The sequence below is a fragment of the Syngnathus floridae genome, chromosome 3 (assembly GCF_059516105.1).
Source record: "Syngnathus floridae isolate MCC-2025c chromosome 3, RoL_Sflo_1.0, whole genome shotgun sequence".
NCBI lineage: Eukaryota > Metazoa > Chordata > Actinopteri > Syngnathiformes > Syngnathidae > Syngnathus > Syngnathus floridae.
The window spans coordinates 22,585,496-22,607,434 of record NC_142415.1 but is presented as its reverse complement, the minus strand read 5'-3'; the positions used below and the strand labels follow the sequence as shown (position 1 = coordinate 22,607,434).

The 21,939-nt window shown below is 58.6% G+C and overlaps 2 protein-coding genes across 5 annotated transcripts; both read right to left on the bottom strand.

Moving 5' to 3' along the window:
* Nucleotides 1–43: 43 nt before the first annotated feature.
* fhod1 (formin homology 2 domain containing 1) lies at nucleotides 44–12,349 on the bottom strand. Of its 4 annotated transcripts, none has more exons than XM_088370872.1 (25): nucleotides 11,706–12,349; nucleotides 10,025–10,131; nucleotides 9,367–9,431; nucleotides 8,571–8,638; nucleotides 8,393–8,498; nucleotides 8,225–8,319; nucleotides 8,023–8,134; nucleotides 7,715–7,953; nucleotides 7,278–7,609; nucleotides 6,978–7,142; nucleotides 6,852–6,893; nucleotides 6,727–6,747; nucleotides 6,427–6,480; nucleotides 5,874–6,031; nucleotides 5,531–5,796; nucleotides 4,735–5,415; nucleotides 4,148–4,303; nucleotides 3,583–3,765; nucleotides 2,723–2,842; nucleotides 2,484–2,645; nucleotides 2,197–2,387; nucleotides 1,894–2,086; nucleotides 1,687–1,825; nucleotides 1,352–1,528; nucleotides 44–193 (listed from the first exon to the last, which is right to left on the bottom strand). In XM_088370872.1, the coding sequence occupies exons 1-25, from the start codon at nucleotides 11,868–11,870 to the stop codon at nucleotides 132–134; spliced, it is 4,059 nt and encodes a 1,352-aa protein (XP_088226998.1). In that variant the 5' UTR covers nucleotides 11,871–12,349; the 3' UTR covers nucleotides 44–131. The 4 variants fall into 4 exon arrangements, with proteins under 4 accessions (XP_088226998.1, XP_088226997.1, XP_088226999.1 ...); XM_088370871.1 differs by lacking the exon at nucleotides 44–193 and adding an exon at nucleotides 395–900 and having other exon boundaries at nucleotides 11,706–12,348; XM_088370873.1 differs by lacking the exon at nucleotides 44–193 and adding an exon at nucleotides 395–900 and having other exon boundaries at nucleotides 6,978–7,094; nucleotides 11,706–12,348.
* Nucleotides 12,350–13,126: 777 nt separating this feature from the next.
* adamts17 (ADAM metallopeptidase with thrombospondin type 1 motif, 17) lies at nucleotides 13,127–21,906 on the bottom strand. Its single transcript, XM_088370189.1, has 23 exons — nucleotides 21,683–21,906; nucleotides 20,384–20,682; nucleotides 20,040–20,229; nucleotides 19,280–19,452; nucleotides 19,053–19,136; nucleotides 18,736–18,899; nucleotides 18,518–18,561; nucleotides 18,261–18,366; nucleotides 18,021–18,161; nucleotides 17,793–17,943; nucleotides 17,595–17,696; nucleotides 17,314–17,459; nucleotides 17,050–17,219; nucleotides 16,753–16,880; nucleotides 16,492–16,612; nucleotides 16,271–16,351; nucleotides 15,749–15,915; nucleotides 15,391–15,610; nucleotides 15,188–15,323; nucleotides 14,816–15,041; nucleotides 14,449–14,607; nucleotides 14,109–14,298; nucleotides 13,127–14,031 (listed from the first exon to the last, which is right to left on the bottom strand). The coding sequence occupies exons 1-23, from the start codon at nucleotides 21,738–21,740 to the stop codon at nucleotides 13,850–13,852; spliced, it is 3,438 nt and encodes a 1,145-aa protein (XP_088226315.1). The 5' UTR covers nucleotides 21,741–21,906; the 3' UTR covers nucleotides 13,127–13,849.
* Nucleotides 21,907–21,939: the final 33 nt, after the last annotated feature.

Below are 21,939 nucleotides of genomic sequence, written 5' to 3'. Positions count from 1 at the left end.
CGCCCGCCGCAGAGTCACGTGACTCCGCCCGACCTCAAAGTGACCACCTCCGAGGAGCCCTCGGTGACTGCATGACTGATCGTCACTCTTGACCTTCTTGAGCCGCGCCAGCGCTCCTTCTGGCCTGATCCTCAGCTTCTTTGCCCGTTCACGCGTTCAATTATGCGGAGGTTCCAAAAGTCGTCCAGCAGCCCTGATGAAGATAAAGAAATGAAAACTATCGTAGATGCACGCGCACACAAACACATTTGCAGACGTGGACACACAGACCATGCAAACTGTTACACAAGATACACATTCACTCATTTGTTGTGACGAGATCCAAAACGCGCACGGCGGAAACGGGCAAACACTTTTTTACGCGCGAGAAGTGCGCATTCATTATTCGCACATGTGCGTATTCCAAAGTCATTTATTCTATTTGCATCGTCACCCAGTAAACAATGTACAACAAACTTTCAGATAAGTTAAAATGATTAAAAACTTGCTGAAATAAATAAAGTCCTTAAAAAGTGCAAAAAAAAAAAAACCAAAAAAGCAAGTCAAACTGTGAGCAAGCGTGCAAAAAACCCCATACAAGTCAAGTGGTTAATGCTGAAGCGTACACGCACGTGGCTGTGTAGCGGCAGCTAAGTGATGATTTAGTGGGCGGGGCCGAGGGGGGGGGAGTAAAATGTTTAGGGACAGCAGAGAAAAAAAAAAAAAAGTAATTTTCAAACTTCCATTTGTTACGGTGCTTTGTCAAAAGACGTCAAGTGGAGAAAGTTTTGCTTTTGCCGTTTGAGTGAAAAGTCCAAATGGCGTCGAAGGCGCTCCGACGTCAGACGTCCTCGCCTCGCCTGTCGAGTCCCAAAGCCTGGATCATGTCGGTGCTCACGCCGCTCTTCAGAGTCCTCCTCACTGCGAGCACACACACGTCCAACGTTTTGGCATGCTAACGTGCACCAGACTTGAACAAAAGCCTAACTGGCTCTGCTGCTGGGCCCCCCCACACGCACACTTTGGTACCCGATACCACTACAAAGGCGGCCGGCCGGCGAAAGGCAAGCTCCCTTATCTGCCTGCGCATCGACGCGACACGTCGTGTCCTGCGTTTGTGGCCAAACGAAGGGCAAGACGAGAAAGCCGCTCGCTCAAACGAGAGCGTGACGATCGCTATCGGCTAAGCTCCGATTAGCGTCGGCCGCGTTGTGGCCACAACACTGAAGAGAGACCTTAAAGAGCCACCCGCACGCAATAACCTTGACGGCAGAAGCCCAAAAGCCCTTGACAGCTCAGGCGCCGCCGTCACGCACATTTGCCGGGTCATGGTCTTGAAATTCCGGACGGAGCCAGCTTTTTCTGTACTTACTGGACTTCCTGTTGAGTCGGGACCGCTTTCGGGTTTTAGGAACGGACGTCCTGGCCGAGGTGTTGTGGGTGACCGACTTGACCAGACGCTCCATGATGTCGTCCGCGGCATCGTCGTCGTTTTCCTGAGCCGACGCATACGACGACTGACAGGGCAGGCTCGGGCGGCCCGTCGAACCTGCCAATTCAATTCAAACGGCACTGGAGCAGATGCATTTGCAACTCGAGGCGAAACGGCGTGAATTTAGGCAGAAGCCCTGAATGGCGGCAGCGCCATCAAGCAGCTTTCATTTGCTTGTAGCTTTGCGCTCGCTCGGACATTTGCCAGCTTCTCACCGCGGGCGGTGCGCGAGCGTCTCGGCACCGGCTGCTCTTCGATCAGCATCTGAGTCATGTTGCGGTGCTCCGCCTCTCGCTCGGGCTCCGTCTCCAGCGCCGCGGTGACGGGAGGCACCGCCCCCGAGAACTTCTCCGTCTGCGACGGGGACAACGATAGAGGCGCGCGCTGCTAACTCGCGGGCGCGTTTTGGCGCACGCGGCTACCTCCGTGATCATCATCCCTCGGGTTTTGGTCCTCTCTCGGTGTTTGTCGCGCTTGCGCTTGAGCGCTAGCGCCCTCTCTCGTGTGGTGCGATACTCCAGCGCAAACTCGCTGATGGTGCGGCAGAAAGAGGTGACCTTGGTGTCGCGCACCGCCGCCGCCGGCTGACCCAGGAAAAGCAGGAAGGAATGGAACCTGGCAAACCAGTTAGCGATGAGCTCCGTCGCCAAACGAGGAGCGTGAGGCTAACGTTAGCTTGCAGAGCCAGAGCGTGCCCCCCCCCCCACACACACACACAGGCTCACCTGTTGATTACTCTCCGGTGGACCACCTTGAGGATGACGATCCGCTGCGTGCAGTCCTTCAGGAAGTCGGCCATCTTGTTCTTCAAAGCGCTTTTGGTCTCGTGCTTGGAAACCAACTTCAGGTTTTCCCAGGACGCTTTGCAGCGTCTCTCCAGCTGGACCAGATTCTCCGCCAGGAGCTCAAAGTCCACCTGAGGCCGTGCGATACGACAACACGGTACGAGATGGGAGAACGCGAGATCGGTCAAAAAGACGAGAAAGGAGGCAAAGGAGTCGGGCGGGGGCACCTTGGCCGAGCGCGTGACGGCGGGGATCTCGGAGTAGACGTCGGTGGATTGCGGCTCGCTTTCCGTGATCAGGTTGCAAATGTGATGGAGCAAAGACTGCCTGTGGACTGTGTCCTTCACCTCCGTCACCTTCTCCAGGTAGGCCAGCTCGAAACCCGCAGCCTGCAGGTGGGGGCCGGGAAAGGGGGTCACGGGTCAGGAGGCGGCGCGGGCAAGCGAGCGAGCGAGCGAGCGCTGACGTGGGAACTGTTGAGGAAGTTGCCGATGGCGAGCAGCGTGGCCAGGATCCTCCTGAAGGTCTGATTGGTGGCCAGCTGCTCCATGGCCAGCTTGAGGTCAAAGAGGGGCTCGGCAATCTCCTGCCGCACACAAGGAACGCTTCCTTTTACAATCCGGCGGCTCTGGCAACGGAAGACGCCAAAGGGGGCAACGCGGCGCGGCGCGGCGCAGCGCAGGAGAGCAGGCGGCTCCCAAACTTTTGGAGCCAGCCGTGTTTGCTCGCCTCTGGTACTCCACTACTCCAGTTGGGCCGGGTGCACCTGAGCGCACCCGAGCGCACTTCAAGGAATCATTAGCCGGCCCAAGAGCAGCCTTACTGATGCCCGGTTCTGATTTGCAAGCAAGCGCCACCTTTGGACACGCGCTACAAAGCCGTGGCGTAGCGTCAAGTGACTTGTGCCAGATATAGCGGAAGGAAGGGTCGAATTTTCGAAGGACCTACGCTGGAGCTCGCGCGCCGCTATGGACGGAGCGACAGTGCCACCTAGCGGCGCTTGGCAGCTACTGAACAACAGCGTTTTCAGCCTGCCTGGCTCTCCGTGATATCATTTTGGACGCCGATTTGTCAGAAATGCCCTTTTTTGCTCTTGCAATCTATTTCTAATTTGGAGCGGCCACCACGTAACAAAAACAAAATAAAATTGTAGTCATTTGGAGCACGTCGGCGACCCGAGCCTCATTCGCGAGCGCATGTTCAGACGTGCGCCGGCACCGATCGCCAACTTGAGCTTTGTCACCTGAGGCGTTCAGCCCCGCCCTTGCTGCAAATGCTCGCTGTGTGTTCCACTTGAGAACTTTTGCCAGGTGTGCGTGCGTTTACCTTCTCCAGAGCCTCGTAGTTGAGCTTGAAGGACCAGAGCTGCAGGCGGGGGGTCAAGGAGCCGACGGAGGCCAGGCTGGCGAGGAAGCGCTCGGCCGGTCCCAGCGGAACGTCCGGATTGGCCAGCTGGGCCTCCTGGATCTTCTGCTTCTCCTCTTCTGTGGGCGTCATGGTCAGGATCTTCTGCTCCACACAAAAGAGCCCTCAAACAGCCACTTCACGTTGACCAAACTGTGAGACAAGCAGCCGTAATGGCGCCTCCATTTAGCTGCTGCTGCTGCTGTCAAATTGGGGCGCGCTTTTGATTGGTGCCCGATGCTGCCGTTTTTTGTTTTTTTGCTCTGTGCAGTGCAGAACCCGTTTGAAACATAAGGACGGATTCAAGTCCAAACACATCGAGGCTTTGGCTCGGGTTTGTTTCGACACACTTTGCATGTGACGCAAGGCCCTCCGAGTCAGAGCTTCACGTTTGCTTCAATTCAGTCTGCTTCAGTTGCTCGACCGGCGTCCGGTTTCACGTCTGGGATGGGATGGGACGGGACGAGACAGAGGAGACGGCACGCACCTCGATGCCCTCCTTGCTGATGGCAAACTCGTCAAAGTTGAGGATGGCGGCCTTGATGACGTGGACGGCGGGCAGCACCGTCATGCCGATGTTGATGGCGTTGCTCCTCTTGGGGTCCAGGACCAGGATCTCAGACTTCCTGGTCTCTGCCACTTTCTACACATAAATGATAAAAGGAGATTGGATGGATTTTGACGGACACAAAAAGGGCCCTGACGTTTGCTCCACGTCGGGCGCGGGCGGCGCTGTCTCTTGGTCGGAATGAATGTTGACGCACGGCATGGCACGGCACGGCGCCCTGAATCCATGGATGAATATCCATCTTTGCACAAACGGAAGGAAGGAAGGCAGGAAGGAAGGCAGGAAGGCAGGAAGGAAGGCAGGAAGGCAGGAAGGAAGGCAGGAAGGCAGGAAGGAAGGCGGGCAGGAGGGAAGGAAGGAAGGAAGGAAGGAAGGAAGGAAGGAAGGAAGGAAGGAAGGAAGGAAGGAAGGAAGGAAGGAAGGAAGGAAGGAAGGAAGGAAGGAAGGAAGGAAGGAAGGAAGGAAGGAAGGAAGGAAAGTTGCGCTTGAACTTAATGCGATCGTACCTTGGCAATGGGCGTCTCCTTGACTTTGGACTCAAACAGGTGCTCGAGCCGCCCGGTGTCCACTTGAACCTTGTCCAGAGATGCCCACACCGTGCCCCGGCCAAAGCGACACTTGGCGGGCACTTCCGTCTGCTTCAGTTCGCGCCAGAACAACTTCACCGTCTTCTTTTTCTTCTTCCCCAAAGGTGATGGCGCTTCCGATGGGGGCGGCGGCGGAGGAGGAGCCATCGCCCCAGGGAGGGGCGGCGGCGGAGGAGGAGCCATCGCCCCAGGGAGGGGCGGCGGTGGAGGAGGAGCCATTCCTCCAGGGAGGGGCGGCGGAGGAGGAGGAGCCAGCCCCCCAGGGAGGGGCGGTGGCGGAGGAGGAGCCAGCCCCCCAGGGAGGGGTGGCGGGGGAGGAGGAGCCAGCTCGCCAGGGAGGGGCGGCGGAGGAGGAGGCGCAGCACCTTTAAGGGAGGAAGAGGCGGAGTCGGCGGTGTCCACGTCCAGAACGTCGACATCCTCCTCGTCCAGGAGGTCGGAAAAGTCCAAGTCCTTGATGCGGAGGCTGGCGCCGCTCGGTCGAAGGTGGTCCCACGCATTCCCGGGAGCGCCGGGACCCAGCGGAGTCATTTGGGTGCTCTCCAGGCGCTGGGAGGGGCTCTCCGCATCCACGCTACTCTGCTGACGCACGTAATGCTTCTGAACACATACACGGAGGCACACAATAAAGCTGACTTTGACTTTGACATGCATTTACCACCAGGGGGCGCCATTACGGCTACAAAGACAGACTGGACACACTGCTCCCTCCAACCTGTTGCTCTTGCGCCAGTCTGGACCGTGCCACCTGGGCAGAGCCTTCCAGCCCTTGCAGCTCCGCCTTGCGGGAAGCGCCACTCTCGTCGGGAAGGGCTGACTCCAGTGAGCACGCTTGCAGGCTGGACAGGCGCTCCAGCACCCGGCCCCCTCCGGGCGGGTCTTCCGCGTCGGGGGGCGGCGGCGCCGAGGCCTTGGAGAAGAGCATGTCCAGAAGGAACTTCCTGTCATCAGACAGTGCGCCGACTGGCCGCCGGACTCCGCCTGAACGCACATCACGTGACACGCGCTCAATTTGACCGACTGCCCGCCCGGCCGCCCGCATCGACATCAAAACGTACCGTCAGCGGGAAGAGCCGCACGACCGGCCTCGTCCTCATTTGCCGCTGGTCCCGGTGCCGCGACCTCGTCGGCCGAGGGCAGCTCGGAGCGGCTCAGGGTTTGACTCCGCCTCTTCTTCTCCCACTGGGTGGCGGCCAAACTGCGCAGGAAGTTGCCTCTGTGAGGGGGCGGAGTCAACGGTTAAAGAAGGGGGCGTGGTCACGACCGGGCCACCGGCCTCTGTAACCCTGTAACTGGAAAATCAAACTGTTTTATGGTAAAAGGCAAGAGCAAATGAGGGAGGGAGGGAGGGAGGGAGGGGTCGAGCGGAAAACACCTCCTTTGCTTGATTTCAAGTCAGTTTGTTATCCACAAAGCGGCGGGCGGCAATTAAACATCACCCGACCGTTGCTTCACGCCTCAACGCAGCCGTCACCGCTAAGCTGACAAACGCATACACACGCAGCAGATGTGCACACTCATGCCACCACATACACACGCACACGCACACACACGTTGCGGTCCCAACAGCAGCTCCCTCTCAGCATGCACGGCTTCGGCCGCTGGACTTACTCAAACCTCCTCAGAACGGGCTTGTTGTCCGCATTCATGTCATGCTCATCTGGGCTGCAGAGATACGCGCGCGCGCACACACACACACACAAAAGTCTTGGCGTGGGATCATGATGCGTGGCGTGGTCACGTCATCCGAGTCATACACATAAACTTTGTGCCCACTCGACAAAAACCGGCCCCGGCTTAGGTTACCGCATCGATACTTATAACACAAGAGCCACACCAGACGATGAGGTCACGCAAGGCAGAAGTAAAAGGTGAACGACGCGATCGGAGGAGGCGGCGGCGACGACTCACCAGTGGAAAACGTCGTCCTCGCTGTGTGAGGACAAAAAGTATTCAAACAACGTGACAGGAAACGAGAGAGTTCAACTGTTCCGTTGCCTTGAGCATCGAGCTTGATGTGGATCTCAGATACTCACTTGAAAGATGTTTTGCAGCCACTCGGATGATCCGACGGCGACCTGCGTGCGTGCGTGCGTGCGTGCGTACGACGCCCGTGTTAGCAGCTCATCTTGGATTGTGGTTGCGCATGCGCGTATGCAAACCTGCGGGAAGCGGAAGGGTCCTCAGAGTTGCCCTCAGAGGCGCCGGGCGCGTCCTCAGAGGCACCGGGCGCGTCCTGGAGTCGGCCGCCGCCGGCCTTGGAGAAGATCCTGGACTTCCTGCTCGGACCCAAAGAGGACATGCGGTGGCTGAGGACAGAGCGACTCCTGCCGGCCGGCAGCGAGACAGCGATGCGACGTGGTGCGGGGGAAAGACGAGAAGGGAGGGGGTCCACCCGTGGTTACGAGACCCAAGAGGGAAAAAAAAGACAACTGTGCACGTTTTGCGGGCGCGTCGCTTACGGTATGTTTGCGTCGTCGCAAGGGCGGAGGGGGGGCGGGGTCGAGGCGGGAGGAGAGAGGGGCGAGGGAGTCGGAGAGCCCCGCAGCGATCCCGAAGGGCTGGAGGCGGCGCTGGAGGCGGCGCTGCCCGGGTCTGAGCCGACGGAAAGGCGGGGGCTGCCTGCGGAGGCGGGCGACGAGCCAGCCGAGGACGCCGTGGGCTCGGCCGCATTCTGATCGGACCAGCGCCGACCCCTGCGGCCTTCCTGCTCTCCGGCGGCCATCTTACGGCGCTCCTTTCGCAGGTGAGGGGACAGCTCGCAGACGTCGCCGTCCTCGTTCCGCAAGGCGGTCTGCGCACCGAGCTCATTGCCATCAGCAAACATGGTGAGCGCTTCAAGCCAAAAGCAAACAAAGCGGGCCAGGTTGAGCGGTCGAGACGGGGCGGGGCCACCCACCTCGTAGATAGCAAACTGCGCCCTGAGTTCGGGCTCGGTGGCGGCGTTGCCCAGGTTCCTGTTGACCACGTCCTCCATCTTGAGACTTTCCAGGCAGTCGGTGACGTCGTAAAAGGAATCCTGGTCGGGGAGCGCCGCCAGGGTCTTGTTGACCAAGGTCATGGCGAACACTAGGAGCTCAGAGTCGCAGCTCGTCTTCTCGTGGAGGATGTCCATCACGTAGGACCACGGCTTCACGCCTGCCACACGCACGCCCGGGTTTCACTTTCATTTCCGCCAGCGCTGCACTGGCCATCCGGCGTACGTACCTCTGCGCGCGTCCACGGCATCGACGGCGTGGATGAGCGTCGGGCCGTTGGCCTCGTTGTACTCCACAAAGACGATGAGGAGCTTCAGAGACGTTTTGACCAGCAGACGGGACTGAAGGAAGGCACACAGAGGGCACGGTCGCGAGCTGCCTCGTCCGCCCGACCGCGTTGCGCCCGCCCGCCCGCCCATCACGTGACCCACCTGGCTTCCCGTCAAGGTGTACAGCCACTCCAGCGTCTCGCCGTGCTGGATGACGCCGTTCATGCCATCCACAAACAACATGATCTGACTCAGCGCTGAAAGCACACACAAGGCTTGGCGTTAGCTGGCACGCAAACGCACGCACGCACGCATCCCGCTGGTGGCAACCTCTGAGGATGTAGTTCTGGTAGTTGTGGTCGGCCTCGGCTCCCACTTTGACCAAACACGTCAAACCCTCGGACGCCACAAACTCCGGCACCAGGTCCTTGTCGTCCTGTGTCGGGCCAGCGAGCGTGAGGTCACGCCGCGTGCGTGCTCATGGTTGAGGCGGCGGCGGCAGCCTTACCTGGAAGAGCTGCTTGAGCGAGAAGAGCGAGCGGCGCAGCTCTGGACCGTGACTGTTATACAACTTCTCTGCAAGACAACGCCAGTCAACGGGCAGCCACATCAAGTCCGCCTCATCCACTTTTCTCATCAAATAAACACAATTAGCATGAGCAATTTCCTCAATTGCGGGTCCACCGTCACGTAGGACGCATGGCTGACTCAGAATGACTCGTGAAGCAATTTGGGAGGGAGGGAGGGAGGGAGGGAGGGAGGGAGGGAGGGAGGGAGGGAGGGAGGATTTTCCAGTCAGCCGTGGCGTCCGTTTACAAGAAGGCCACGTTTACGCCAGCAAGTGACGCGCACCAAAAGGAGTCACCAAAAGTCCAACAGCAAACGCAAAGCAAGCTCAAGTCGGGCACTAACGTACCCTTCTCCCTCACATGACTGACAGACACGCACAGACACGCACGCACACACTTGCAGTGTCGTTAGTTGTGCGGAGACAGGAAGTGGTCCCGATAAAGTTAGCCTGGTATTTCCTGTTAGTGGCAAAAAGGGAAGAAAGAAGGAGGGGAAACAAGTCAGCAGAAAAAAAGTGCTCGAGTGGAGTCCAAGCCGTGGAAAAGAAGCGCAGGAGAGGACGGGCGTCTGCTAGCGCTCCGGTTCGACGGCAGCGGGCCGACCGGCCGACCGACTCGGGACGTTGCCGCAAAGAAGGAAAAAGCCCACGCAAAGCAAGCGGCGCTGGAAAGCTGCAGGTCAAACTTCCATCAAAGTTGCATCACCCAGGCCAGCGGAACAATGGCGACCGTTACCCAGGATGGCGTGGACCCGCACGGCCAAATGTGTGCGCAGAGTCAAGATGGGCTTCTTCCCATTCCTGCAAACACACACACACACACACACGCGCACCATATGGCATGTGCGTGTTGATCCGAGGGCAGCTCACGTTCTAAAAATGTGCCGTGACGCCGGCCGGGATGAGGGCATGGAAATGTGGAAACTTGGAACGTCGCGAATGTGCAAAGGGGGGCCGGGCTGGGCCAGGCCAGGCCGGGCCCGCAGGCCAGGCCGGGGGGTAAAGAAAGAAGGAAAGGCAAAGAACAACGTCGGCACGTTTTCTGAGCCAGCGCTTGCAAAAATGGACACGAGGGAAGTCAAGCGCAAGATTTAGTTTGCCACAAAACGTCGTCTGCTCGCCAGCGGCTGGCTGGCTGGCTGGCTGCCGTGGGTGGCTGGCTAGCTGGCTGACTGGCTGGCTGGCTGGCTGGCTGGCTGGCTGGCTGGCTGGCTGGCTGGCTGGCTGGCTGGCTGGCTGGCTGGCTGGCTGGCTGGCTGGCTGGCTGGCTGGCTGGCTGGCTGGCTGGCTGGAAGACGCTAAAGATCCGCCGCATTTCGCCACCCGTTTCCGCTCACGCCGAGCCCAAATGCGCACGCGGCGGCCGAGCGCGGCTCTCCACGACGGCTTCTTACGCCACGTCCTGGTAGAAGCTTTCCAGCTCATCGCGTTGCTCCGCCAGGGACAAGTCCAAATCCAAGTAGTTCCCTTGAGGATACACCTGCAGCGAACACTCCTCCAGCTGACACACGCACACGCACACGCAAACACACACACACACACACACACACACACACACACACACACACATTAAAGACACAAAGGTTATAGCACGCAGCAACTACATCCAAACACAACACAATGCTACTTGCAGATCATTTCAAGAAGCACACCTGTGCTCGCACACCTGCTAGCTGGAGCTTGGGGGCGCGCGCGTGCGCACACACACAGACATATGCACTTGTACATCCAAAACACACAAGCGTGGCGACCCCCGGCCAGAAAAGTGGAACCTGGAGCCAACGAGGCAAAAACGCCGGCGTTCCTTGAGGAGCAAATTTTGGCCGCCTCCTCACTAACTTTGCCAGCGTTTGGCTGGCAGGATCCTCCTTCCCTCCCATAGCGTAGCGGCACACACGTGAAGCGCGGCCCGACCGGTCCATCCGCATTCTTGGAGGAGCTCAATCAGCCTTTGGCAATAAAAGGCCCGGCGGCCATGGTGACGTTTCCGCGCACGACGATGGCCGAGGACGGCTTCCCGTCGCCACGGTGACAGGAAACGACGCTCTTATCGACACATGTGCATGCTCTTTCCAAGTCTCCGCCCCTTTCCTTCTCCACGCCACAGGATGGAGCGGATGCTCTAAAGACAATATTGCTCCATACAGTACACAAAGCCAATACACACAAACACACTTGACGTGAGGAAGAAGGTTCCGGTCTCCTCTTGAGTTTTTGAACGATTGAAAAGTGCAAGAGAAAGGAGCGGCCATGGTTGGCTAAGACCGCCGCCGTGCATGACGGGCAGCAAATGAAGGGAGCCAAAAGGCAAAGCCTCGACCCAACGTGCCCCCAACACCCTCAAAAGGGCGGCGCACTATATTTGGCACTCGGAAGGAGTTCCCTCGTTCCGTCTGGCCATTCGGACAGCCGGGTGCCTCACGGCTTTCCTCCGCGCCGCAACAAAACGGCCAAAGGCCTTGATGGCCCACTCTGTAATGGTGGACGTTTGGACACGGAGAGCCTCTTTTGGGAGAGCAAGAGTGACTCTCAGAGAGAGACAGAGAAACTGAGAGAGAGAAACTGAGAGAGAGAAACTGAGAGAGAGAGAGAGAGAGAGAGAGAGAGAGAGAGAGAGAGAGAGAGAGAGAGAGAGAGAGAGAGAGAGAGAGAGAGATGCTTCCATGTGCGAGAGAGCGCAAATCACTATACATCAAAAGTTATTTTCCCCTTTTGAATGAACGTGAATAGTTTTTGTCTTCAGAATTTCGTTCTCGCGTTTATGAAAAGACACGAGAAGAAACGAGACTCCATTGAAAAAAGTGCAAGTTTAACGAGTAACGAGAGCGCATTTGGCCAGCTTGAAAATGTCCACTTGCTCTGTCTTTGGACACGAAAAGAGGTGGCGAGTGGATTTCAAAGTGCAGCCGAATTGCTCAGCGTTGGACCTTTTGTCGGAAAAAGGGCCGGACGCACCCGCGGCAGGCAGCTGCGAAGACGTTCGCTCCAAACGACGCCATTTGTCAGCGGACTTGGGCGAAGGCTGACGTCGCTACCTGCTCGCTCGCTCGCCCGTTCGTTCCCACACTGACTCACCTTGAGGGGCGCGTCCAGCAGCTTGTGTACAACCGGAACGAGTTGAGTGAGCGGCGCGTTCTCGTCCACGTCCAGCGAGGGAGGCCGCCGAGGTTCCGGAAAGTTGGTACAGATAAAAGGGTCCTGGTCCTGTAGGAACTGAACTCGGCAAGTAATCGCAGACATGCTCGACGAGCCGGCCGTTGGAGCGTCGACATCCAACAGTGACGCCGCGGCGTTCTACACCGGCGCCTTTTAAATGAGCGTAACACAAGCCACCCGTAGTCAGCGCAACAACTTCCGCTCTGGCCCTTCAAAGTCATTCAAAGCCGCGCCTACTCCAACCAAACCAAAATAGTTTGCTGAGATTTTGGTCATTTTCACGTTCAGCAGGAGCTAAAAGTTTTCACGCAGGTGCACTTAAAGAGGGGCACTCCACACAGACACTCCATTAGGTACACCGCCATCTTCAAGTGTACCTAATAACAGGCCACTTTATTAGGGAAATATCATGGTCGTTGGCGAACGGGAAAGTCCGGCTTCGTTCCCTCACTGATCCGTTCTCGCGATGAGCTGGAAATGCGAATCGCTCACTCACTCACTGACTCGTTCACTCACAGATTCATTCGTTGGTGAACGAGGAATGCAATTCAGGACTCGTTCGTGAACGAGAAGTGACGTCATTTTCTTCTTCGTTTTGTTTTACAGCGAGGTGGCACCAGCTTCAATGCGCATTACCGACACCTAATGGTTGAAGTCATATGAACTGAAAAAAGAACGAATCACTTTAGGAAGTGATTCGGTCACTCTCGTTCACTGAAAAGATTCGTTCTTTTGAACCCATCGTTCAGTCACGAGCCAACACTAGAATGAAGTCCAAAAACAACAACGAGCTGTCTCAGAATACCAGAAATACGCTCGATCTTGTGAGTTTCATTTTTACTTTTGCAAAGTGGAGTTAGGAAGTTGCAGGCTGCCTCTGAGCCGCGAGAGAAGGAGGGGCCCAGCACGGGACGGCAACGACCGCCACCTGCATGGGGAACATACACGGAGCGAACAGTCTGGGCCAGGTCTGCGTGCAGATTCTGAGGAAGAGCCGGAAGCGCTGCGGAAAGCGCATCTGCATACGCTGCTGGACTTGCACTTGCCGTCACGCGCGCGGTGCGGAAAGCGCATCTGCATGCGCTGCTGTAGTTGCTGGCCGGCGGGCGGGCGGGCCGGCGGCACTTTTCCTCCCCAAATTGGCGTGGGCAAAAAGAGTATTCGGCTGACCTCAGTTCAGCCGCAACGCAATGCCTTGACTTCACCCGGCCGCCCAGCGCATATTCGCCAAGAGTGGCCTTGCCGCAATGTCGTTAATCGGTCGGTCTCGTGTTTGTCTATGCGTCCTGATGTCGTTGTTGCTGATGTTGCGGTGACGTAAATGAGGGAGGGAGGCAGGCTGGCTGGCTGGCTGGCTGGCTGGCTGGCAGCTCGACAACATTTATTGTGTAGAGCACCGCGACGCACGTATGCCAAGTACACAAAATGGCAGCTAGCCGACTGAGTGACTAATGACAAAACCTTCATCAATGTGTTAAATAATCACAATAACAACCACAAGAATAATGACGGTAAAAGAAAAATAAGATAGCACCTTTGACCTGAGCACTTTTGCTCAAGGAGGGAGGGAGGGAGGGAGGGAGCCAACTGATGACGTGTCGGTGCTGCTGACACTACACACGCATCCGTTGGGCAAGTTCTGGCCGGGCCAGCTGTCTGAAAAGCTACTCGCATTTTGGCCGCTCAGTTGGCTTGGCGCTAACGGCTGTTGGCGTTTGACACGTCAACGTTGCTTTGCTTTGCTTCGCTTTGTTTCTTTCCTTCACTTTTGTCAGTGGCATTAGAAGCGGAAGGAAGCCTTACGAGGTGAGTCGAGCCCTTCTCGCTACTGATGGAGGTGGACGAGAGCACACTGCAATAGACCGGCCGGCCATCAGTCACACGCGCTGCTATTATTAGGATTCAAATATGTGCGGTAGAAAAGAAAGAATGGCAATGGGTAGGAAGAAAGAACCGGAAGCAGAAGCAGACTGGTGCGTGACGGATGGCCTCCTGCTTTGGCTTTTGATTGTCAAAGAAAATAGGCCTAGTGAGCATTTGCAAGTCCTTTGATTTTCTCTCCATCACCTCCCGTCACTCGGGCCGGGCGCCGCCGCCGCCGCCGGTGAGGTCCCGCCGGCGTAAAAGTCTCTGCATGTCTGGCAGCAGCGTTGGTACCAGCGCATGTCCCGGCAGAGGTTCTTCTCGCGGATCACGCGGCAGTACACGGGCCACTGGTCGCCGGAGCACTTGTACGTCAGGGCAGCTGAGGGGTGAGCAAACATGCCACGTCAGCGCGGCGACGAGCCTGCGACGCGGCGGCACGCCGAGACGCTGACCCACCCAGCCTGGGTGAGGTGATGGTGTTGCCGTCCACGCGGTGGCCCTCACGCCGGCAGTCTCCCTCGGCCCGGCACGGCCGATAGGTGGGCGGGCGCGCGCCGGGCGGGCACGCGTCCCCGTGGCGACCCGTCACTTTGTGCATGCATTGCACCGCTCGTGACTGCAGGCCCCGCCCGCACGAGGATGAGCACTGGTGACGGCGGCGGCGCACCCAAAGACAAAAAAGTCATTTGCGTTCCCACACCTCAAGCTAGCACCTCAGTAGCCGTGGAGTAGCTCCTGAAGGCCACTTTGCGAGTCTTTGGGCAAAAAAGAGCAGCGCACAAAAAGCGCACCGTACCTTGGACCATTGGGCCGTCTTCCACTCGAAGCAGCGCGAGTGGTCCTGGCAGGGTTCCCGGTGGGCGGGCCGCGTCAGCGCATCGCAGCGCCCTCCGGCGGCGGCGTGGCCGCACGTGACGTTGCGGCTGCGCTGGCCCGTGCCGCAGCCCTCCGAGCACTGAAAGGCCAAGGAGGCCGCTTCAAGACTCACTGAAGCAATCCAACCAGCCAAATTTTGCACCATTGCCATTTCTTACAACACGCACGCATGCGCGCCGTCAATTGCAAAAGAAACATTGCAAGGAATCAGCCCCCAGGAAAAGGACCACTGCTTTGTTTTTTTGGGGACTGCTTTTTCTGCGCCAGCCAGCCAGCCAGCCACTCACCTGTGACCACTCGGAGGCTTCCCAGACACTGAGGCAGAGGCGGCCCTCGCAGGTCTGCAGGGTCGGCGGGCGGGGCCCCGGGCAGCGGCCCATGCCATCACCATCGTCTCCGCCGTCGTCCTCCTCCCACGACGCGTTGCGGGGCTGCTGCGCGCAGGCCACACGGCGCCGCTGCGTGCCGGGGCCGCACGTGGCCGAGCACGGGCCCCACTGGCCCGCCAGCCACCTGAAGCTCAAAAAGGCCGACTTCAGCCAAAGACGCTCCGCTCCGCGTCACGCCGCGGTGTTTTGATTGGAAACGTTCAGGCGACAAATTGGGACACCAAATTGGTTGGATTGAGCAGCAGTGAAAAAAGAAAAACAAGCGCATACCGGTAGAGGCAGGCTTGAGGGTTGCACAGCTCGACTCGCGGCGGCGGCCGATGGTCGGGCCGACAGAAAGAATGGTCCACCGCCTCGGTGGACTGGTTGGCCAGACGGGCGCACGACACAGTCGTCCTCCTCTCGCCTGCGCAGATCAGCCGGCCGGCCGGCTGTTAAAGTTGCCGGCAAGCTTTGGTTGTCAGCTTTCATACCTCCTCCGCATTGCGCGGTGCAGGCGTTCCAGCTGCTGTGCGTCCAGATGTAGACACGCTGTTGCATCGTTGCGGACGCGTTGTCGTCGTTGTCATGGTGCTGCTGCTGCTGCTGCGGCGGCGGCGGCAGCGCTTGCGAGGGTTTGCGCCGTTGCGATGCGTTGAGGGCCAAGGTGTACTCGTAGCGAATGCCGTACGTCTGGTCGTGGAACAGAAGCACCTGGCAGGCACACGCACGCGGCGGCGGCGGCCATTCAAGTGGCGCCATTGGGATGCTCCACGTGGCAATTCAAAGGCTTTCGCTCAAAGCCCTCTCTCGGGCAAAGACAATGCATCTTTTGGAAGTGTTGCGAGTTACCATGAGGTGCAGCGGGGCGCGCGTGGGGCCCCTGGCCGACATTTTTTCCCACAGTCCTCTCCTGACGTATCTGACGGTGGTGCCGGCCACGTGGAATTCTCCCGGGAGTTCAATCTTCCAGTCGCTGTTGATGGACTTGCCGGTGCCGCCGGTGCCGTCCTTCAGGGCTGAGCGCAAGGGGCGGGGAGGGAGGGAGGGAGGGAGGGAGGGAGGGAGGGGACAGTTTTGCTCCAGCTTCCATCATGCGACTCAAGAGACACAACAAGCAAGACAAACAATCTCTTGGAGGAATCTTTTCCCTCCTCAAGTCCAAAAAAGAAAGCAATTTACGAAATGAGCCAAAAAAGTTCGCATATCTCAAAAGTCAGTAGAAAGGTCAGAGAGGAGTAAACTTGCACATGCGTTGATTTCCTGAACGCGAGGCACAAGGAAAAGTACTGAAGGAAAATGGAGCCGTTTTGAAGGAAGAAGGCCCGCCTGCCCGCCCGCTCGCTCGCCCTAACCCTCCGCTCCCTTTCTTACCCAGAAAGCTGTGCGAAGGTTTGTCCTCCACCACTTTGATCCTTTGCGCTCCGGCAGGAATGACAACCGCCTCCACGTAGCCTGACGCGCACGCACACACACACACACGCTGAAAAGACGCAAACGGTCGCTGCCATGCCGCCAGCAAGCAGCTTGTTGGCCAGCTGCCATTTTCTTTCTAGCCACCAATGGGGAGACATTTCTGGCCAGCCATGTCCTACCCATGCCTCCGCTGCGGTTGAAGTCTCCTCTGACGACGGTACACGATCGTCCGTCCCCGTTGCAAACGCCGCAAGCGTCTTCTTTGGACGGCGACCCGATGACGCCGTCGCAGCCGATTTTCTGAGCCCACCCACGACAAACAAAGACAGCGAGCCCGCCCGCCCGCTTGTCAGAGTTGGCAAAAGGCGGCAAATTGCTTCTGGGAAGGAAAGCGCTTTTCCCAGCGCACTGTGCTTTGGACTGAAATCCGCTTTGCACACCTGACACCTGCCGTTGACGCACAGGTCGGCCTCGTAGGGTCCGCACGGCGTCCCGTCCACCACCCTCTCCGCCATCAGCACGGCCACGTCGCGACCCACCGGACTGCAGAACAACACGCAAGGTTTCTCTGAGCGCAAACACACACACACACACCAACATTAAGCATGAAACATACACACAGAAAATGTGCAATCACACATGCACAATACGCACACACACAATGTTGGTCACAAAGACACACTCAGACGCAATGCGGGCCAGGCTTTTGCGCGTGCGAGCGAGCGAGCGAGCATCACCGTCGTTGATGACGGCGGTTAGCACATCGCTCTTGGTCTTGCCGGCGTGCCGGTCGTAGGACAAACACTGAAGGTCTCTGAAGCTTGGCGCTCCCTTTGGGCACGGAGGACCTTCACAGGCTTTGTGCTCCACGCTGGCCTTTTGGCAGGGGTGTCCGCCCGGACCGGGCCTGCGACACACACACACACACACACACACAACAGTGGCCTAAAAAGCAGGTCGTGTTGGCGACTGGCCAGCGGAGGCACAGGTGGGCTACATACGGGGGGTTGTCGCACTTCCTCTGTCTGAACTGGACTCCGGTGGCGCAGGTGCGACTGCACATGCTCCACGGGCTCCAAGGACTCCAGTCACCATCCACGTGCTGCGGGATCGGGGTCTTACTCACGCACTGCCCTGCGCGGCACCACTGACACACACGTGCACACAGGCGGGTTAAACACTCTCTCACACGCACGCGCGCGCACACACACACACACACACACACACACACACACACACACACACACACACTGTCCTGTACAGGCACACTCATGCGCGGCACCTTGTCCGGTCCACACTGAGTCCCGTCCAGGGGAGGGTCCAATTTGGTCTTGCAGGAGGCGTCGCCCTCCACCAGGCACCACAAGCCAGCGCACATCAGATGCTAGGGGAGGGACAGCGGCCGGCCGGCCAGCACACGGTCACAGCCCGTGCGTGCAAAAGAAGGTGCCGTGCGTGCATGCGTGCGCGCGTGCGCTACCTCCATGTCGGAGCAGAAGGTGGCGTTGGTTCCAAAGAGGATCTGACACTGCTCGTCCGCGCTGTAATGCATCCCGGGCAGCTTGTGAGGGAGGCGCAGCTGGTAGCGACTCCCGGGCTCCGTGTGCACCAGACAGCCGCTGGACTTGGACCTGAAGCCGAGACGCACGGGCCGCGTCCCATTTTCAGAGCCCGCCGCCGCCACAGTCATTGTGCCTACTAAACTCACCCGAGGAACTTGCCAAGGTCGTCGCGGCTGCAGGGCGACCAGGACAGGTCGCTAGGGTTGCGCCCCTTCAGCCACTCGCCGGACATGATGTAGGCGCGGTCGCTGCAGGAGGCGTGCTCGTCGTCGTGGCTCATACCCATGCTAGCGGTGGCGACGGCACACGCAGCAGGTGAGGCGGCTCACCGCTTCTAGCGGCAAGGAAGCTGAGACGGACGGACGCTCGCTCGCTCGCTCACTCACTTGTGTCCCAGCTCGTGCGCCACCGTGAAGGCCAAGTTGAGGCCGTTGTCCTCGGCCAGGACGCATTTGCGTTTGGCGCTGCACGCGCCGCCCAGGTAGGCCATACCTTGACAAACAAAGGCCCTGTTAGCCACACGCTAACAACCCATTTGAGAGGAACAAAATTCAGAAAGACTGTGACGCCGCAGACAAACACACATACAGTATAGGAAGGAAATGAGCCCACAAAAGCGTGCGCCCTGAAGTGGCTGGCTTACCGACGGTGTCACACGGTTCCTCCTTATGCACGCAGAAGTCTGTCCTGAAAAGCACAAAACAGCAGGTCAGCAATTGTGGCACAAGTTCCATGGCGTCACCAGGCAATGTCCTGCATTTGTTGTACCGCCCAGGCAAAGCGCTGGCTACCTGCTGAAGAAACCTAACGGGGTGCCGTGGTCACACGGCAATTCCGGTCCCTCCCTGTCGATCGACCCACCTGGTGACCAGCACGGCGGCGTCCACAGGTGGGACTTGCTGGCGTCCTCCGGGAAGGCGGTTGCTCCCCGGGTAGCGCGGCGGCGGCCCTCCGAACTCTTGCTGCTGCCACTGACAGAAGCTCTCCAGGGAGCGCTGGCCGTGGTGGCCCACCTTCAGCTTCTCCTAACGGAACACACACAGCGCACGGCGCTACAGGGAAGCGAGCCTTCCCATCCCAGAAGAGTGCAAGCGGCGGGCGGGCGGGCGGGCGATATGGAAGCGGGAAGGTTCCGAGCGAGCTTTGCGAGGTCGGCGCTGGCCGTCGTTGACACTCACGGGGCGGCTGTGAAGCAGAACCAACTTTGTGACGCGGATGTTGATCCTCACACCCAGACTTTGGTGCTGGAACATGTTGTACACCTGACACACACGCGCAGACACGAAGCCTTGAGAGCGAGTGGCGGCGGGTGGGTTAGGTCGGCAAAGCGTGACCAGAGCTTTTCAGCAGGAGCTAAGGCGTCAGCGCTGCTGCCGTGGGAGCGGCTCGCCACAACTCTGCTCACCATGTTCATGACGGTCAACAAGAACCTCTTGGCGGCGTCGGCTCCGTGATAGCGGACCATGCTGGAGTCGGCCACCAGCAGCGTTTCCAGCGTGTAGGCGTCCCGGGCGCCCACGGCCGCGCGCCTGTCGCGACCGTCCTCGCTCGCCTCGGAACCGTTCCGCTTCTTCTCATCTGCCGAGGCACAGGTGGGGTGAGGCGGGGCGGGGCGGGGCGGGGCGAGGCGAGGCGCCAGGCCCACACGCCATCGGCAGTCAAATGAATGGCTCTGGCACGACTGGCCTTTGATGGGAGGGACTCTTTGCTTTTGTTTTGCTTTTTTCCGTCACCAAAGGACGATTGCCGAGAGAACGTTTTGAAAGGAGCGTTTCTCTAAAAAAGGAGCCGCGAGACCCCTGACCTCACGGAACCATACGCGCACTTGCTTGTGAACATGTGGAATGCATTAAGAGCGTGTGCGTGCGTGCGTGCGTGCGTGCGTGCGTGCGCCTGTGTGGTCTCGGCTGCGAGGGCTTATGTAACGTTTGCAGGGTCAAGCCGCTTGGCTTAATGAATGTGCACGAGGGACGACGGCGCTGAGCGTCTGTGTGCGTGGTGTTTCCAAAAACAAGATGTCAAGATGTGCTCAAAAGCTGAGGTGCGCTTCAACATTGGAGTCCCAATTTGCGTGCTTCCCATGCACGTCGCCAGCGGCCCTTTCTGCCCTGCCCATGCCCGTCCGCATCCCTGACAGCGCAGCGCAAGAGTTGAGAGCGGCAAACCTGGCCATTCCGCTGCGTTAGCGGCGTCCCGACCATAGCGGCGGCGGCGGCGCAGCAGCCGATGTTTGATTCCCGAGAGCCACCCCGGGGACGTGGTGTTCTGTCGCCTCTGCCGCCGCTGCCGCCGCTGCTCGTCCTCCTCCAGCGGCCGCACCAAAAGAACCTCATCGTCCACATGCACCAGGCCCGTCTGGAACAGAAAACCAGGTAGGAGATGCAGAGTTTAAGCCCCCCCCCCCCAAAAAAATGATGCATTCGTATCACTTGCCAGACACTTGTTTACTATACTTTTTCTTTATGACCGGGCCGGGCCGATGAATGAATTAATCCCCCACCCCACGTACCAGGCCTCCGCAGGCCGTGACGGACACCGACGAGCCGGGTCGCTCCAGAACGGAGCCCGAGTAGAGGCAGAGCTGGTCGCGCTCCACTCGCACGCCGGCGGGTCGCCCAGCGGCCCGTCGTTCCTCCACCAGCAGGTGACTCCCGAGCAGGCCGCCGCTTCTGGTGACGTCGAGCCGGAGGTTCTGGCCGAACGCCGCCAGCGACACCAGCAGGCGGTCCGGGTGGCCGGGCGCCGCCAGCAGCTCGGGGATCACCTCCGCGGATTCCTCAGAATCCCTGTCGACGCCAACCAGCGCCGCTGTGCAAAAAGCGCGTCGTCCAAATCATTACGTTGCAGTACGGTAGTAAGTTAACTTGAACTTTTTACTCTTCGATGATCATTACAAAGGCTGCTAATTGGATATGCAGATTTGCGCTATTCGTGAGGAAAGGCGAGCCTACCCGACCACAAACTGGGAAAAGTGTGCTTGTCGTCATCACTTTGGACAGCAAAGAAAGTGTTTTGAAAAATCGGCACATTTGCAAATGGTCACGCGGAGGCCCTCCGATCGGACTCCACCGTGCATGGAAAATGACATAAGGACACATTTTGGGTGACTGCGAGCCCGTATTTACATTCCTGAAGCAGAAGAGATTGATACAACAGTTGGTTGGGGTGCCAATAACCCGCCGCCCCATTTGGCGGGAGGAGCTGGCATGTAAGCGGAGGCAGGGAGGGAGGGACGGACGGACGGACGGAGGGACAAGGAAGGCGCAAGCAGGGAAATGAGATGAGCCCCGGTCTTACTTTTGCATCGAGCGATTAGACTGCCCATGTCATCTGGCCAGCAGAATAAAACTAAACCAAATCAAAATGCTACTCGACGGCTTGTAAGCATTTTCTAAGATTCGACAGAGATTGTTGAAGGACAGAAGCTGCTGACATCAGTCAGTCAGTCAGTCAGTCAGTCAGTCCGTCAATCAATCGGGTCGGCGGCCGGAATTGGACTTTTGATCTCTGTCTCGACTCATGTCTGGACGCAAAATGGGCGCCTAGCAGAAAGCAGTGGAGGTCGACCAAAAGAGTCCTCAGTGCACACACGTATTTAAGACACAGTCAAGTCGGCACAGACAGCGAGCCCAAAAGGTTCCTTCGGCCCAAAGTATATGTACTCGATTACATGCCGGCCGGCCGGCCGGCCGGCCAGCGGCGCACTCGAGATCGCACACGCAAGGCAAGACAAGGCAAGACAAGGCAAGACAAGACAAGACAAGACAAGGCAAGGCAAGGCAAGGCAAGGCAAGGCAAGGCAACTTACCGGAGACTTCCGCGCACAACAGCGCCACCAGCAGGCGCACCACGCGGCCGCTGCGCATGCCGAGGCCAAGAACCGGACTGGGACCGGCAGCAGAGCCGCTCGCCTCGACCGGGAGCAGAACCGGGACTCGGACTTACGTCGTCGGACCGGATGGCAGAAGCGTGAGGGCGCCACACTTTTCTTTTTTTTCTTCCCCAAAAGTGGATCAAATCGGGTTGACCAAGGACACGCCCGCCCGCGAAGGCCGGCTCCGCCTT

What these genes read in the sequence shown, in the direction of transcription:
- fhod1 (XM_088370871.1), bottom strand. Translation starts at nt 11,870, where the DNA reads ATGTCTGCGATTACTTGCCGAGTTCAGTTCCTACAGGACCAGGACCCT. An exon ending in GCGGGTCCACGCCATCCTGG is followed by an intron (nt 8,639 to 9,366) that starts GTAACGGTCGCC and finishes GTTGTCTTGCAG; the next exon opens with AGAAGTTGTATAACAGTCAC. An exon ending in CCGTCACGCGCTCGGCCAAG is followed by an intron (nt 2,388 to 2,483) that starts GTGCCCCCGCCC and finishes GCACGGCCTCAG; the next exon opens with GTGGACTTTGAGCTCCTGGC.
- adamts17 (XM_088370189.1), bottom strand. Translation starts at nt 21,740, where the DNA reads ATGCGCAGCGGCCGCGTGGTGCGCCTGCTGGTGGCGCTGTTGTGCGCG. An exon ending in CCTTCTGCTCCGACATGGAG is followed by an intron (nt 17,697 to 17,792) that starts GTAGCGCACGCG and finishes TCCCTCCCCTAG; the next exon opens with CATCTGATGTGCGCTGGCTT. An exon ending in CAACCGCAGCGGAGGCATGG is followed by an intron (nt 16,352 to 16,491) that starts GTAGGACATGGC and finishes CGTGCGCGTCAG; the next exon opens with GCTACGTGGAGGCGGTTGTC.